At 46.5% G+C, this 17,040-nt stretch overlaps 1 protein-coding gene across 6 annotated transcripts; it reads right to left on the bottom strand.

Annotated features, from left to right (window-relative positions):
- Positions 1 to 1,594: 1,594 nt before the first annotated feature.
- LOC122389671 (cell division cycle protein 16 homolog) lies at positions 1,595 to 16,354 on the bottom strand. Of its 6 annotated transcripts, none has more exons than XM_043381905.1 (2): positions 16,083 to 16,354; positions 1,595 to 3,829 (listed from the first exon to the last, which is right to left on the bottom strand). In XM_043381905.1, the coding sequence occupies exons 1-2, from the start codon at positions 16,114 to 16,116 to the stop codon at positions 2,019 to 2,021; spliced, it is 1,845 nt and encodes a 614-aa protein (XP_043237840.1). In that variant the 5' UTR covers positions 16,117 to 16,354; the 3' UTR covers positions 1,595 to 2,018. The 6 variants fall into 6 exon arrangements, with proteins under 6 accessions (XP_043237840.1, XP_043237843.1, XP_043237842.1 ...); XM_043381908.1 differs by having other exon boundaries at positions 15,987 to 16,172; XM_043381907.1 differs by lacking the exon at positions 16,083 to 16,354 and adding an exon at positions 8,383 to 9,150.
- Between the last annotated feature and the right edge of the window lie 686 nt (positions 16,355 to 17,040).

The raw sequence follows: 17,040 nt of genomic DNA on the forward strand, positions 1-17,040 counted from the left end.
AAAGTTATTGCAGAAATAAACGTTTCCGAAAAATATCAATTTAGGCAGTTTTGCCTCTGCAGGCTTCGGTCGAATCGGAGAATATTAGGTAGGTATACAGAAAGAAGTGACCAGGGGTGTGGAGCCAGAGCCGGAGCTGGAGTCGGAGCCGCCGGAGCCGGCTGCCCGGCACATTTCGCCCGGAGCCGGAGCCGTGAAACAATATAGCCCGGAGCCAGGGCCGAAGTCGGAGCCGTCAAAGAAAGACTACGGTCTACGGCCACTAAACTCTTTACTCTATAATGACTAGGGCTCTTTTTTGAAGAGTAAAAAAAAAAATTGACATAGTTCCACATGTTTTACAAGGCAGTAAAACATGTGGTACGTCATGGGCCATCACGTGAATGAAAAAGCTGATACGTACCTATCCCCATTGTCCCACAGTACCTACGCAATCAACCTCCTGTCTGCTCCTCTCTCCCCACGTCACGTCTATAGGTACTGCATTCCCAGAACCTGAGGACCGGTCATCAGGTGACGGTCGTTGTTTTGGCGTGGTTTTGGCAACCCGTATTATTGATCGCATAGGGGATGTACTGAGTCGGAGCCGGAGCCAGACTATTTTACTCGCAGCCGGAGCCGGAGTCGGAGCCGCCATAACATTTCACCCAGAACCGGGGCCGGAGCCATCTGAAATTTCCAAAGCTCCGCATCCCTGGAAAGTTTATCGGAAATCATCAAAACAAGCGAACTTTGACCTTGATGACCTCTGATGACCTAATGTTTGTCCTGACATAAAAAATGACTAATGCAATTTTGAAATAACGTTTGATGCTCTTACGAACGCCTCCCATCGCGCGTCGCTTCTTGGCCCAAGACAAAGAGCCTAAAGAACAGAAGTCTGGAGCCTCCAGACTCTCCAGACTCTTTAGTGCCCTGGTCTGGAGATACGATTATTGTAGATGGCGCTGCGTACGGTTACTGCTGCAGATGACGCTGTCAGCGACATAAAGGCTGGCATGCAACGTCTTCCTTAGACGGCGCTGACAGCTGATACTACTCTTCGAAGGGCGTATCTCTAAACAGCGTTTTATCATACCCGAACCTAGACCCACCAGCTCCAGTCGATGGCTTTTCAGCATCCCGTGAAATACAGGGATTCGGTGGCGCTACTAAATTGTCCCTTACGTTCTCACTTCTCATTATTTCTCGCAATTTTTTAATATACTATCTAACATCTTATTTTCAACACGAGGATGAAACTCATTGAGATTTAGTTCAGGGTAGTTCTAATGCCAAAATCAACCGCAGCCAAGCTCTGAGGCGAGCCCGGTCCAAGTGGCAGTGGCAGTGCTGAAAACGGGAAGTTGGAGGTGAGACCAGAGTATAAATCAGTGATCCAATCCTGACGATGCTGGCTCTCTACGGCTCCAGCGGTTGAGAGCCAGGCTCTCTACGCTGGTGTGTCGAACGAAGGTGCTTAAGAACTGGTATGTCATATGAAGTTGCTTAAAAACCTGGTGGTCCGTACGGAAATTGCCTAAAAAATATACCTACACTACTACGCCGCGCGCCCCAATCACGTCAGGCTTCTCGCTTAAATAATGCACCTGCATTTGATGGCAATAGCACTTTTCATTCATCGAAATGGCATGAGCGTAGCGAGATACATTCATGAACACAATGTTAACACCTGAATATGGCCGTCCGAACGGACGACCCCCGATCGAGACAGGCAGTCCACAGAACTGCCAGTGTCTGTAACTTCCACCCAGACAGGCAGTTCAGTGAAACGGCCAAGGGACAATCCGAGACGCTGTGTGGTCTCCCGTATCACAGGCTCACGCCGCATCACATCCTGATCCTGTACCACGGCTCATCACGCCGCCGTGGTATCACGGCATACCGTGTCCGATGAGGTATCAAGCCGCCGGTCACCTCCAGTTTTGGCTACATCACCGTCCGATTACGGTCTCGTACTCCGTCACTAGACAGCAGCTCGCCAAGACAAGACACCAAACAGCTCACAGGCTCCACGATTACTTAGTATCGTCCAGCTCCAAACTCATATCGTCACTGGAGTCCATGAGCCTGAGGCTGGTACAGAGGCCCGCGCTGCCGCTGCCGCCCCCTGTTACCCCGCTACCGCCGGCCGCCGCTGCCGCCGGTGTTACTACTGGGGTCACAGGCGTCGGCGAGCCCCGCTCAGTGATCGGCACCAGCAGCGCGGTGGGCGAGTCTAGCACGGCCTGAGAGCTGAGCAGCTGCTCCAGCACACTGCCCAGCATCTGGGTGCTGAAAGCATCGTCCCGCTTCAGACTGAGCGCCTTGTGGAAGGCGTCCACCGCGCGCGCCGGTTCGTCCATCAGAGCGTGCGTGTAGCCAATAGCGGCGTACGTGCTGGCGCTTTGTGGCTCCAGCACCAGTGCGCGCTCGTGCGCCTCCAGGGCCTCCGAGTAGCGGCCCAGTTTGCGGTAGGTGTGTCCGAGGTTGTTGAGCAGCGGCTCCCAGCGGTCGGCAGCTACCGTATGAGACTCGTGCTGGACCTGCTCCAGCGCCGCCGTCAGCAGCCGCTCGGCCCCGGCGTAGTCACGGCTGGCGAACAGGATCGTACCCAGCTCGTGCATGACGAACGGGTCGCGCGGCGCGATGGCCAGCGCCTGGCTGAAGAACTGCTGCGCCAGCCGGGCGTTGTTGGTGAGTCCGTACTCTAGGCCGACGTAGAGCAGGGGTAGGTGACAGCCACGCATCAGTTGTGAGCCGCGGAAGTACGCCGATATCGCCTGGTCGTGCTCGTTCTCCAGGGCAAAGCTGTGGCCGTACGCGAGCCAGGCGGGCCCGAACACGGGGTCCAGAGTGGTGGCTTTACTGAGATAACGCCGCGCCGGCTCCATCTTACCCACGGAGTAGTAGTAGCAGCCGACGGCGAACCAGGCGAGCGCCCGCTCCGGGTAGGCGTCCACCAGTCGGTGCGCCAGCTGGAACAGCGCGTTGGTGCGCCGACGCTCAAGCAGACACACTAGGTGGATGGGCAGGCAGCGCGCGTGGTCGGGGTCGCGCTCCAGCACACGGCTGGTCAGTTTGAAACACTGCGCGTAGTCACAGTTGTAGTAGAGCTGCTCGGCGCGACACACCAGCACGTCATTGTTTTCGGTTAGCGGCGGCGGCACCTCCGGGTCGTCCGCCTCGCCGGGCGCGGTGTACTTTTTCAGCTGCAGCTGGTACAGCTGCCGCACGGCGGCTGCGTCGGCGGCCGGCAGCTGTTGCTCGAACGGCAGCTCCTCCAGCAGCTTCTGCTCCTCGTCCAGCGTCAGCATCTGGTGGCCGACCAGGGCCTCGTGGCACAGCACGTCGGCCATCAGCGCGGCGCGGTAGCACTCGGCGGCCAGCGGCCGGTTCTCCAGCGCCTCGTGCACGCGGCCCTTGAGCAGCAGGATGTGCGCCGGCTCGTCACGGCCGGCCACGTCCGTGATATCGAGCAGAGGCGGCGCGGCGCGCCCGCCCGGCGCTGTCTCCAGCTCGGGCTGCAGCACGGCCAGCGCCTCCTGGTACAGGCGCGTCTCGTACAGGCCGCGCGCCGCCAGGTAGCGGCACTCGTCGTCGCCGCGGAGCCGGCCAGAGCGGCGCAGCAGCTGCACGGCCCGCTGCGGCTGAGAGGTGAGCAGGTAGCAGTGTGCCAGCGTCACCAGATCCTGCGGCGCGTCGGCCGACAGCGAGCACACCTTGTCGGCCCAGTAACAGGCGGCGTCCAGCAGGTGGGAGCGCAGGTAGCGCTGCACCACGGCCCTCAGCGCCTCTACGTCCATCGTAGCAGCTGAGCCGGCGACTGGCACAGTGGCTTGCAGAGTACCTGAGGGAAAACGCATACATTAAATACAGGAAAGTATGTCTATCATCTAGAAAATTCACAACAACAAAAGACAATGGTTGGGTTTACTGAAACATGCAGAATCTTATTAAATACCTCTTGTTGCTAATGAGCATGACCCTAACCACGACATGCCAAGCAACAATGCATAATTCTTGGGTCACTAGGCAGTTTGTCATGCATGTGGGCTTAAAAATTGCTCAAGAGCCTCCTTATTTCAATACCTGGGCATAAGTGAGACTTAACCCTCGCCCGTATTGGTGTTTTGCAAACCGAGAAGGTATAAGGGGGTGGGCGTTGGACCTCCCCCTCCCCCCCCCCCACACTTCCCGTTTGGCCCCTGATCGAGCTAGAGCTTCGCAGAAAAAAAACGAGCAGTGTTGCCCGTAACGTGAGGAGGCCGATGATACCCAAGTTTAAGGTCCTAGGTCATTGGTTGAGCTTCCAAGTCAGGTCAATGACCCAAAAGTCGGGAAAATCGGGACCTGTTAGAACGTCGTAAAGTGTGGCTGCTGTGGTTTTTTCGGGGTGCTGATCACGAATATCATGTTAGTTTTGATCACAGATGATGTCTTCATGCATTTAGGCCAGGTCGGGTCAGGTCAGGTCAGGTCAACCAGTAGGAGTCCTGCCGGGTATTCGTAGTTGGTGTCAACCGCCTCGGACAGCTTCGTAACATGTTAGGAAAATGACCCTTCGTAAGGTAAAACTACTTCGTAAATATTCAAATGGTTGCTAAATTCGAATTCAGCTCCAAAAAACTAGCCTGGAAACATGTAAAACTCGGAAAAGTGAACCGAGGCCATCAAAGGCCAATGGCCTGACCTGACCTTCAGGTGACCTTGACACTCACCCTAATGCATTGGACCACCATTACATCCATGTTTGAACGCTTGAAACCACGAAAAGACTGCAAACGCGCGGCTAATGCGAGCCGACATGCGCTGAATCGCGATTCCGGCCAAACATGGTCTCGAAAAGTAGGTATGTCACAGGTCAAAGGTCATTTGCATCAGGGTCATGTACATAGGTGGAACTTTGTGCCGAGCTGGGAGGGCCCGAGCTCTCCAAATTCGACGCCGGTTTGGCTTTGGAGCCGCAACAGACCGCGGAGGTCAAGGTCACCGCTAGGGCGGCGGCGGATTTGCTACGCGAGCGGCCGGCCGGCCGTGCGGATGCTTTTGCGAGGCTTATATCTCAGCAGCCACTTGACGGATTTACACGCGGTAATTTTTGTAGGGTAGCTTCGTTCCTTCTACCAAGTATTGGACTATTCCCATTTCCCAATGCATGTGGGTGACCCCTTATGCACGTGCCACGTGCAAAAAGAAGAGGGGTCAGTTTAGTAACAATTGCAATATCTCGGTAACTACCGTAAAATGGGGTGTTAAGGGACAGTGGGGTGTTAAGGGACAGTTGCATGGGAAAAACTTTGAGTCATATTAACTTCCTAATTTGAGAAGGTTCAATAAAAACTTCAGTGTGGTAGTTGACACTGTTTTGCTCTTGACCATAGGAGAAAATGGTATGGTTTTTCATGCAAGTGATTTGGTTCAAAAATGTATTTGAAAATCATGCTACATTTTCACAAAATTGAAACATCTCCAAAACTCTGTGTGTACCACATAAACTAGTGGGTGTGCAGGGAAAATGAATGCATAGGTGTATTGTCACATGTATTGCACATGTTTCCTGAAAAACTTGTGCAAATCCACCCATTCATTCATCATCCTCTTCCTCTTTTCCGGATACATGCATATTTTGAGGTGGATGTGGGGTGCTAAGGAACAGGGAATAAAAAATAAAAAATAATATCTAAATATAATTTAATTAAGTAGGCATGGAAAACACCAAATTCCACATAAAATGCTGGCAAGTTCATGCTTTTATCTCTAACACATCTTAAGTTATGTAACAAAACATCTCAACACTCTTTTACAATGATGGGTCAATGGAGACTGATGTAAGTAAATGTGATGTCATCATAAAAGGGCTAAAACAAAGAGGGCAACATAATGACAAGTGACAAGCTTCAACATGGGTTTTTATTGATGACAGAAGATTACTTTTTGGTTCTGTTTACCTAATAATTAGCACATTTTCCACAAGCGTAAACTGCATTACACGTAATTGGCTAAAAAGGTCATTAGTGGTGAATGAACCTGACTTGTTTTGTGACAGAATATGCCAAACATTTCAATAAATAAATTGTGTGCCCTTCCACACCCCAATTGTGGGCATTTGATGACCATTTCTTGGAATACTATAGGTGTCCCTTAACACCCCACATTGGGGTGCTAAGGGACAGTGATGAAAAATAATAAAAAATATTATGCAAGTATAAATCTTAAAAACTTTAATGTGGCAGGCATGTAAAGCACCAAATTCCACATAAAATGCTGACAATGTGATGCTTCTATCTCCAACCCTTCTTGAGTTATATAACAAAACACCTCAAAACTGTCCCTTAACACCCCGTTTTACGGTACTGGGCTGATTGCCCTGAAAGTTGGCATGTAGGTAGGCACCCACTAGGCAATGCATATCTATGTAGGTACCACAGGGGGGGGGGGGGGGGTGCTGTTGCACGTGTGTACAGTCCACAGCAGAAGTAATGTGGGGTTTCAGTCATGGGTATGTTCTGCTTCTGAAGCTTAGGAAGTAATAGGAACGATCAACCAGACTACAATGAAACTTTGAATGTAGCTTATATGTATCGTCACCCTTGCAGCAGCTGCTACCTTAGCTATTGACATCTCCTTTTCGATCACTCCGCATTAAACAATCACCAGTCAAAGCCAACCGTTGAGATTGGTAAAACCCTACATTACTTTAGTGGTGGCTGTACGTGTAGGGGTCGATTCCAGATCTTGAAAACGGCTGAAGTGATTGCGCTGAAATTTGGTATATGGTTAGGAAACGGTTAGTAGGGTGTCATGCAAAAGTCAGTTGGGACCAGTTGGGAGTTGGGACCCATTTCGCACATTCACACGTGCAGGGTGCCGCTTCCAGATCTCTAGAACGACTGGGCCGATTGTGCTCAAATTTGGCACATTGCAAGGGACCGGTTAGTAGGATGCAGTGCACAAGTTAGTTGGAGGTAGCCCCTCACAATTTTCACACGTGCACGGCCCACCCTCTTGCGGTCTTGGTCGCCCCAAAACAAAAAGGCGTTTTACTGGTATATAGCCTTGGATGGTGCAACCGAGACGTTACGAGATAGGCGAACACAATATACACAACAAGCGCAATACAACACAATAAATCTCAGTATACCACACAAAATATGATGGACTATAAATAGCGTCGTAATTACAAAACAAAAATTTGAATTTACATCAACCCCGCGAATAGCGTAAGAGGAACAATTGCGTTCGTTATCATAAAAAGTCGTCAAAAAATTGCGATACTGGGAAAATGTCCCGAAATAAAGATTCAAAATAAAACTTGAGATGCAGACGGAAATATTTTCATTGACTGGTCAAACATTTTTTTAGTTGGCATCAATTGCTTATTTTGAAAAGTAGCATTTGGATTTTATCTGATGCTATGCTTAATGCTGTAGCCTGTAAGACAAAAGCGTAAGCAAAAAAGCGCTATCTTTTGATTATTTCTCTGGATTCTAGAGCTTTGCGATTTTTCATACAAAACTCTCAACACTCATAGGGTTTGTTCCCGTCGCTCCTCTAACCTCCTCCAAGCTCCTCTAACCTCCTCTCGTTTCAAATTTTTTTTTCCTAAATAGTCCGTCACCCATGAACAGATGACCAGGAGTGCCCCCACCGCAGTCCCAGCGACTCACAGAACCTTACGTTAACACCAGACAAAACATAAGAGTATGTACTAGTCGCGGCACTCCCTGCTAAGAAGGTGAAATAAACAAAAGGCAAAATTACTATCTAGCATGCAAAAGAGAGAAGTAGTCACGCCAAATCCAGCAAATGACTGTCCGCTATACCGATACTACCAGTACCCCATAGTATGATAAAGCACCATGCAGAACAGAATCGGATGCAGGAAGAAGGCAGGGAGAGGAGCATGCAGTTTAACATGCAAACATACAAGACCATACTCAGTTCATGCAAACAAACACGCAACACCCACACCCACACCCACTCACAGACACTCACACACTCATGCTGGGCAGAGGCAAGGGCTGGTCAGGTTCGTGCATAGTCAGTCTGCCGTCATCCGGTGCTCATCCACTAAGCAGAGCTTGTTGTGGAATGGGCACCAGAAGACGGCATGTTGCGGGTGAGATTGGTAACATCACGGTACATAGAGAACTGTAACATACAATCTAGGTTAAGTACAGGTCTAAGGCAGTGATAATAAGATCTTGATCGAACGTTGTAGGATAGTAAACTTTTATATGTAGAGACAAATAATATCAATGACAGTTATAGGGGTGTATGCAGGAAGTAATGCTTTGTAAACTTTTTCAAATTGTCTTTGGACAATTCACAGGCAGAATCAAGAGTAAAATCAGGAGCAATTATAGCATTCCAGATTCTTGGCCCAATCCACTTACTTACACGAGTCCGGTAAAGTTTTTCAGAGAAAGGTTCAAAAAAGTGATTTCTGCTTCTGGTTGTTATGGTGGGTGAATTTATAAAGATGAAGAGATCTTCAAATTTCTCAGGTAAATTACACAAGAGTTTCTTGTGCATGAACACAAGCAGCTGTTGTTTCGCTATGGCGTCTACCTTTAAAATTTTTAGGTTTTTAAAGAGATGTTCTGTGTGAGCCAACCGATGTTGTTGTGCAACGATGCGCACAGCTCTTTTTTGCAGGAGTTCGATCTTCCTCAAGTAGGTAGGAAAAGTGAATCCCCATACGAGGCAACAGTAATTGAGATAGGGCAGGATGAGTGTATTGTATAGAAGTTTCAGTGAATTAGTGTCAAGGAAAAATTTGGACCTATTTAGCATGCCAATGTTACGACTGATGATGGAACTCAAGTGATTTATATGATAACTCCAATTTAGGTGAGGGTCAATAATCACACCAAGATATTTTACTTTTTCTTCAGCAGGAATATCATCATTGTTCAAAGTAACATTTATTTTGGCATTGGTATGTGATTTGCTATAAAGTTGATAAACGGTTTTCTTTGTATTTAATGAGAGTTTGTTTGCTTTCAACCACTCACATAAGGTGGGAAGTTGTGCGTCAAGGTCATTTTGTAGGTTTGCAGTATTTGTATTATCAAATATCACAACTGTGTCATCAGCAAACAGAAGAAATTTGGCGTTATTACAGACATTTGGCAAATCATTAATATAAAGTAAAAACAAAAGCGGTCCAAGTACTGAGCCTTGAGGAACTCCCATTTCGATTGGCATAAATTCTGAACTTACTCCATCGTACTCTACTTGTTGCTGCCGACCAGTGAGATAAGAATGTATAAGTTTTAAAGCAACATCTTGAATACCATACAGTTTTAATTTAGCTATTAGTATGTCGGGATCAACAGTATCAAATGCTTTTTTGAAGTCTAAATAGATGGCTATTGCAATTTTCCCTTGTTCAAATACATTGGTTATGTGCTCTTGTAAAAGCAACAAAGGCATATAAGTGGCCAGCCCTTTTTGAAACCCAAACTGACTGCTGTTGAGGATTTTGTTTTGTGTAAGAAAGTGCATAATCCTTTTGTGTAAGATTTTTTCCAGTATTTTTGAAATATATGGTAATATACTAATGGGTCTATAATTGTTCATGTGACATTTCTTCCCACCTTTGTGAATAGGTTTAATAATTGCACATTTCATATTGTACGGAAATATTCCTTTAGTCAAACACAGGTTAACAAGGTGTACTAAGTGATTTAGTATTGGTAAATAGCTTTTCTTGAAGATGCTAGCATTTATATTGTCCAAGCCAGCTCCAACATTTTTTGTTTCTTTAATTATTTGATTCAGATTTCAGCTCATCCGTGTTAGTAAGAGGTTCCCAAGACTTCATGGTTCTGGTTACATTAGCTTTAACATTACCACATGGATTCACATTATTTTTTGGAATAGCATTTTGCAAATCCCTTCCAATAGATGTAAAGAACTGATTAAATGTTTCTACAATGTCTTTTTTGTCATGCAAAATGTTACCACTTTCATCTACAAACTGTTTTTGAATGTTAGTTTTATGTAATCTGCCTTTGGTTAGTTCATGGAGAAGGTTCCAAGTTTTCTTGGAATCAAATCGTTCCCGTCGCTCCTCCAAGCTCCTCCAAGCTCATCTTGATTTCACATCTCACCACCACTATTTGCCTCCTCCCTCATCCCAAACGAAAGTTGGTTTTTTGGAGGAGGCTCTTGCGTAGACATATTTGACGCACGTAATACAAATGTGAGTTGTTTATAAATGAGATTTGAGGGAAGTGACAGGAGGCTCAACTCTTCCCGAGGCACAATCCGTGCCTATGACCTGGAGGACCTGAGCGAGGACGAGATTGTCGGCTGGTTGAGTGACCATGGCGTCACTGGTGCCAAGAGATTCACTCGTAAGGTCAATGGTAAAGTAGTACCTACAGCGACTGTACTCCTGACTTTTGATAAGCCGACGTGTCCCTCTAAAATGAAACTGGATTATGTGACATACCACATTACCAGACATGTGCCTAACCCTCTCCAGTGCTATCAGTGTGGCCTTTTTGGCCACACAGCTGAGAGATGCACAAAAAACAAAGTGTGCCTGAGATGTGGACTGGTACCCCATGAGGGTGGCTGTGCTCCCCACTGTGTTAACTGCGGGAAGGAACACTCCTGCCAGGATCATGTGTGTGTTCGGTGGATGAAGGAGAAAGAGATCTGTCGGATCAAGGTGGAGGAGGAGATCTCTTTCTCTGCTGCACGAAAACTCTATGATGACAGGCATGAGCCTCCCCCAATACTTCGGTCATATGCCAACACAGTCCGTACCCCCAGTGCTGCCAATGATGATGAGCTAAAGGAAAAAGTGACAAAGTTAGAGTCAAAGATGAGTGAAATGGTGGCACTGCTGGAAAGACTGCTGACGCAACGTTCAACCAGTAGTACCTGCCAGATCAGTGGTAGTGACGGCTCTACTCTGGGTGGACGGCTAAGTGGAAAAGATGGTGATGGTCAGGAGTCGCAAAACACAATGGAGACCCTCAGTATTCACAACAGACAAAGTGACGAGGATGACATGGACGATTTGACTCAGGCCCTGGACGCTTCCCTCCCTTCTGAGGTTGAGGGAAACAAAAGAAAACCCACTCAGCCCCGCAACAGTGCTTCATCCCATGGTTCCACAGCCCCGCAAGGGAGCAGTGGCACTGGAGACGATGCTGGGCCATTTAAGCCCGCAAAGAAAGACAAAAGCAACAAAGGAGGAAACAAAAACAAACAAAAACAGCTCATGCTTTCAGATGAGATCTCCCCATCACCCCCTATACTCAGGCCTACCAAACCCAATGATAGGACAGGAGTGAGCAGAGACAGATCCACATCTCTGCCACGGAAGTCGTGGACGGATCCGCCCAAGTCTGCACAGGGAACGTAGACAGCACACCTGTGTGTGATCATACCCTAACTTAAAAAAAAAACAAAAAAAACAAAAAAACAACAACAACAAAAAACAAAACAAAAAAGAAACTAACAAGGTACTAACAATGGCATGGAATGTTATGCAATGGAATTGTCGAGGCTTAATTTCTAAATGGGCTGAAGTTAAACCTCTTCTTATTGAGAAAGCGTGTGAAGTGATTTGTCTTCAAGAGACTCATTTCCTCTCCACAGATGAATATGATTTTTGTATTCCCAACTATACACTGTATAACGGATACTCACCTTCCAACAGTCGTTGTGGTGGTGTATGTATCTATGTTGGCAATTCTTTTCCACATTATGAGGTCCCTTTAACTACAGCACTGCAAGCTATTGCGTGTTGTGTGAAAGTGGGTCGCCAACGTATATGTGTTTGTTCCTTGTACTTACCTCCTAACCCACAGGTTACAACTACTGAGATTGACAATCTCGTAGGGCAATTACCCGAGCCTTTTATTATTTGCACTGATGCCAATGCGAGACATTATATGTGGGGATCGGATCGCTGTGATGCCAGAGGGAATTCAATTGAAAGTATCATAAGGAACAATGCTCTGACCCTCCTGAATGATGGCTGTCCCACACGCATGGACGAGTACACAGGACTCTGGTCACACATTGATATTACTATCACCAGCAGTGAAATAGGACAATATATGGAGTGGAGGACTGATTCAGATCTCCATGCCAGTGACCATTGTCCCATATATGCTTCTTATGATGTACAATTACAATCTGCGTTTATTGAGCCTGGGCGGGACATATTTGCAGGATGGAACTTAAATAAGGCCAAGTGGTGTGAATTTACTGACCAGTGTAATTTTGACAACATTGATGTGACTGACATGAATGCGAGCTATCAAACTATGGTGGAGAAACTTCTGTCGACTGCACGTGAAACTATTCCACAGAAAACAGGTCCTCCCAAATATAGCTGTCCATGGTGGAATGAGGATTGTAAGGAAGCAATCCGTGCTAGAAAAACGGCATTGAACCGTTTTCGACGTAATCGAACCACTGCACTTCTAATGGCATACAAGGAGGCCAAGGCTAGGGCCAGGAGAATTATTCGCCAAGCGAAAAAGGAGTCGTGGGAGAAACTTTTACACCTGTTCAATGTGAACACACCACTGCAACAACTATGGGGAATAATAAGGAAATTTACCCGCAAAGAAAGATACAGGAAGTCGTTACCCGTGCTCAAGGTTGGAGACGAGGTGATTGATGACCAGCTGGAAGTGGGAAATGTTTTAGGACAATTTTATTCTGATCTATCATCTTCCCTACACTACAGACCAAGGTTTATCGAGCACGAGAGGGAGATGAGCGCTCATCTTCCCTCTTTCGTGTCTCAGAACGAGGAAGTATACAATGATCTATTCTCACTGCCTGAGTTAAAAGAAGCGATCTTTAAGAGTGGAAATACCTCAATGGGACCTGATAACCTCCATTATGCGTTTTTTAAACATCTCTCCCAGGAACAATTGGTACATGTGCTGAACATGATAAACTGCATATGGTGTGCTGAGGAAATACCGCAACAGTGGAAACACTCTATTATAATACCAATTCTTAAACCGGGCAAGCCAAAAGACGAGCCTGCATCCTACCGACCCATACAGCTTACCTCCTGTTTTAGCAAGATCATGGAACGGATGGTGACAAAGAGACTTACCTGGTATGTTGAACAGAACAGTATCTTATCTGAATTCCAGTGTGCGTTCCGGAAGGGAAGGAATACAGCTGACCATTTAACTCGATTGGAATCCGAGGTGCGGAAAGGATTCTTTTATCACCAGTATACATTGGCGGTGTTTCTAGATTTACAAAGTGCATATAACCTCACATCAAAAGTGGCCATCCTCCATCGTATGCATACCATTGGACTCCGCGGAAGGCTTATGCACTTTGTTAAATCTTACCTTGAGGAACGAACGTTCCAAGTTAAAAATGGCGTGCTCTCAAACACTTTCACTCAGGAGAATGGACTCGTACAGGGAGGCGTGATCTCCCCGCTCTTGTTCAACCTGATGATTAATGATATTTTTGCCAATATTCCTGAACATGTCTCATATGCCCTATACGCGGACGATTGCTCCATGTGGGTACGAGGTCGGCGGATTTTGCCTCTAATTGAAAAAATGCAGACAGCTCTGAACAGTGTCACCGAATGGACCGATCGTTGGGGGTTTGTCTTCTCCCCAAATAAGTGTAATGCCGTCATATTTAGGCGCTATATGAAAGAACAAGAACTGACTTATTTGCCATCACTGAAGGTTTATGACCAGCCACTCCCTTACTGTGATGATGTGAAGTTTCTGGGTGTTATTTTTGACTCCAGATTGAATCTTACTAAACATGTGCAGTATGTTAAGGGTAAAGCTACTAAACGGATATCTGTCTTAAAATGCTTGGCCGGACGAAGCTGTGGGGCGGACCGGAGTGTATTGATACGCATGTATAAATCCATGATACGACCTATTCTTGATTATGCCTGCCAGATTCTAGATGGACCTCAGAACAAGGTGGTAGAATCACTTGACTCCATACAAAATCAGTGCCTTAGGATAGCAACCGGAGCTCTCCGTACATCACCGATCTTACCACTGCTGGTTGAGACTGATGTTCTTCCGCTGAGACTTCGGCGATGCGAACTAACTCTGAGATTTTGTCTTAAAGTTAAAAGCCGAGATACTCACCCGTGTAGACATCTTATATTGAGACATGCAGCTTTGCACCACGTGGAGGCGGCATATATGAAACGAATATCGGGATTTCCATTGTATGAACGTATGCTCCAGATGGTAGACGAAAGTGGATATGTATTTCCTGCTGCAATTGCACTGAGAGAGAGCCATATACCGCCTTGGCGTTTACAGAGATGCGAGATACTAAGACTTACTGATGAACGTAAAAGTTGCCTCGACAATCTAAAAGTCCAGTGTGATTTCCGTGAATTGAGACATTCTTATGCTGACTATGCCTTCATTTTTACTGATGGTGCAAAGGGCCCAAATGGTGTAGGATGTGCTTATATTCATGGTGATCGCTATGGGAAGTACCGACTGCCTGTACAGTGTTCCATCTTCACAGCAGAGGCGACTGCCATTCTAAAAGCACTGTGCTACATTGAAACTGAGCATGACAAGAAATGGGTGATTTGTACTGACTCCTTGTCCGTGACGATGGCCATTGGAAACCCTCCCTCAGCTAACCCTGTTATTACCGAGATTTTGGACCATGTCCACACTCTTCTTGATACTGGTTTCTCGATTATCCTGTTATGGATACCTGGTCACACTGGTATAACAGGAAACGAGACGGCTGATATACAGGCGAAGGTAGCCATGAGCCTGAATGATATAACTACACCACTGCTTGGGATGCGAGAGTTTTATCCTGCAATCCGCTCTACGATCAGAGATATGTTTGGTCGGTTCTGGACTGATCACCCTGCTGGCACTACTCTGAAAGCTATCAAGGAGCGTGTGGAACACTGGTCTAGCAGTAGCCGACCCAGTAGAAGAGAAGAGGTTACATTATGTCGTCTGAGACTGGGCCATACTCGGTACACCCATTCTTATATCATTGATCGAGAGCCTAGACCACTGTGTGAAAGATGTCGCTGCCTGCTTTCTGTACAGCACTTTCTCATCGATTGTCCAATGTACGCCATCGAGAGACAACCATTGCAGCAACTGTGTCAGAGACATGCGGTTCAGCTGTGTCTGAAATCGCTGCTATGTGACGACTTTCCTGAGATATTGAACGAAGTGATGATCTTCTTGCGAGCGTGTGATCTTATGAAACGCCTGTAAACAGTGAATTAAGAAACAATAGAGCCAGACCAAGGCCCAAGCCAGACTACGTGCGACTCACGTGCGATAGCGTATGTATACCCGACGCGTGTTTCTTTTTTTCTTTTCTTTTTTTAATGCTGGAGTCAAAAGCCTGTGTGCATGGTAGTGCCTCTATTTACATGTAACACGCTAGATGTAATATGAATGTTCTATGTCCTTTGTTTTGCATCTGTCTCCGTGTGCTTTGTCCCACCAGTACTGTGGTCTGTGTTATGTGGAAGTGGTGCGTGGAAGTATGACTGATCGTGAATGAATGTACACTTCTTGACTGACAGGACAATCGACGGTGGTGGCACTTAAGACAGTATCGAGCGTAGTTGATCACGTAGTTTAGAAACTAATTAGTTTGGACGAACCTAACCAGCTGGTCTCTCTATCCATGGATCCACGCTGCGCGCTTAGGGAAACACTACGGCCAAAGCATTCCTACGTACACGGCCTGAACAACTGGTCTGCGACCACAGTGTATCGATACATGTTATGATGGTTATGGTGATGAACGACATCCTCCTACTCTAACGAGGAGACAAGCGTACCTATTGTTACCAGAGTGTTTATCAATGGCAAATTAATGTATATGGAGTGTTATTTTGACTGTTGAAAAAAGCCAGGCATAAAAGATACCGGTCGTTTATGTTACTTTCATTTTCAGTTCTTTATCTCTAAGTTCATAACCATTTTATAGTTCGCTACTAACATTAACTACTGTCCTACCTGGAAATATTCCTCAACACTATATCCTGGTTCTATCCGGTACGCTGTTGTCTTTCCGTTCCACTACCACGCTTAGTACTCCATTGTCTTACCTACCAACTCTGAAGACATGAAAGTGGCAACAAGACATCTACGGACGCTCTGAGCCCGATGAGGCTATGCGCCCTAAACCACGACCAAGACCAAGACCTTTGAGGGAAGTGGAAATGATTTTAGTGATTGATGGCGATTGGATATCTTTAAATAGTAATGTTTGATATTAATCTAAGGTTATTTTATTAGAAAGCGATTATTATCCCTTGACTTATGTTTGCGCGCCATAAATCGCCGAACGTTACAGCCCGCAAACAGCTGATTTCCTCGCGAAAATGTTCCCGTGGCTCCTCTGAAACGGCTCTCCTCCAAGCTCATCCAACCTCATCCGAGATTTTTTGGGAGGAGCGGATGATGATGCAGATGATGACGGGATGATGATGCAGGAGCGCGTATTTTGAATTCACCATAGGGCTCAGCCACTCCTAGCGGAAAATTCTGGGGAATTCTCCCCCTGGCGACAAATGTGGGGAAATGAGCATAAATGTGTAAGTCCCTAGAAACTAATTCTTCCCAAGAAGTCCCCCACTACATTAGTGATGCAAGTTTGACTGGGGTATATTAGAGATGCAAATTACATGAAAAGATGTTATATTTTATGTTAAGATTGAGAAACCGTGCTTATAGTGGAAGGTATGTTAATGATGCAAACATATTAGCGAACTGGGAGTGGTCACTGGTCACCTGCTAATTTTGCGTCATTCCGCTAACGCTAGTTGAGCCAGTTATTGCTTGAAGCGTCATAACTTCGGTATAACTATACATCATTATTTGTTGGCTATTAACTGAGATCTGATTTCTTTATCTTTTAAAGAAGACTTAATATAAGAGAGATGGTAGCATCGTCTTGGTGTCATATCTGATCAAAGCGGCCATCCTCCAATGTCCCAACTTACCCCGCGGCGGGGGGTCAGTTGGGCCAAGGCCTAAGGCAAGTTGGTACACTAGGAAAAACAGTTTA

Source organism: Amphibalanus amphitrite, unplaced genomic scaffold, assembly GCF_019059575.1.
Source record: "Amphibalanus amphitrite isolate SeventyFive unplaced genomic scaffold, NRLGWU_Aamphi_draft 000367F_arrow, whole genome shotgun sequence".
Taxonomy (NCBI): Eukaryota; Metazoa; Arthropoda; class Thecostraca; order Balanomorpha; family Balanidae; genus Amphibalanus; species Amphibalanus amphitrite.

Excerpts from the sequence above, each read along its gene's own strand:
- LOC122389671 (XM_043381904.1), bottom strand. The coding sequence starts at position 8,778 with ATGCTAAATAGGTCCAAATTTTTCCTTGACACTAATTCACTGAAACTT. Across the intron at positions 3,830-8,378 it reads ACTTTACCGGACTCGTGTAA|GTACTCTGCAAGCCACTGTG; the intron begins GTAAGTGGATTG and ends GTTTTCCCTCAG.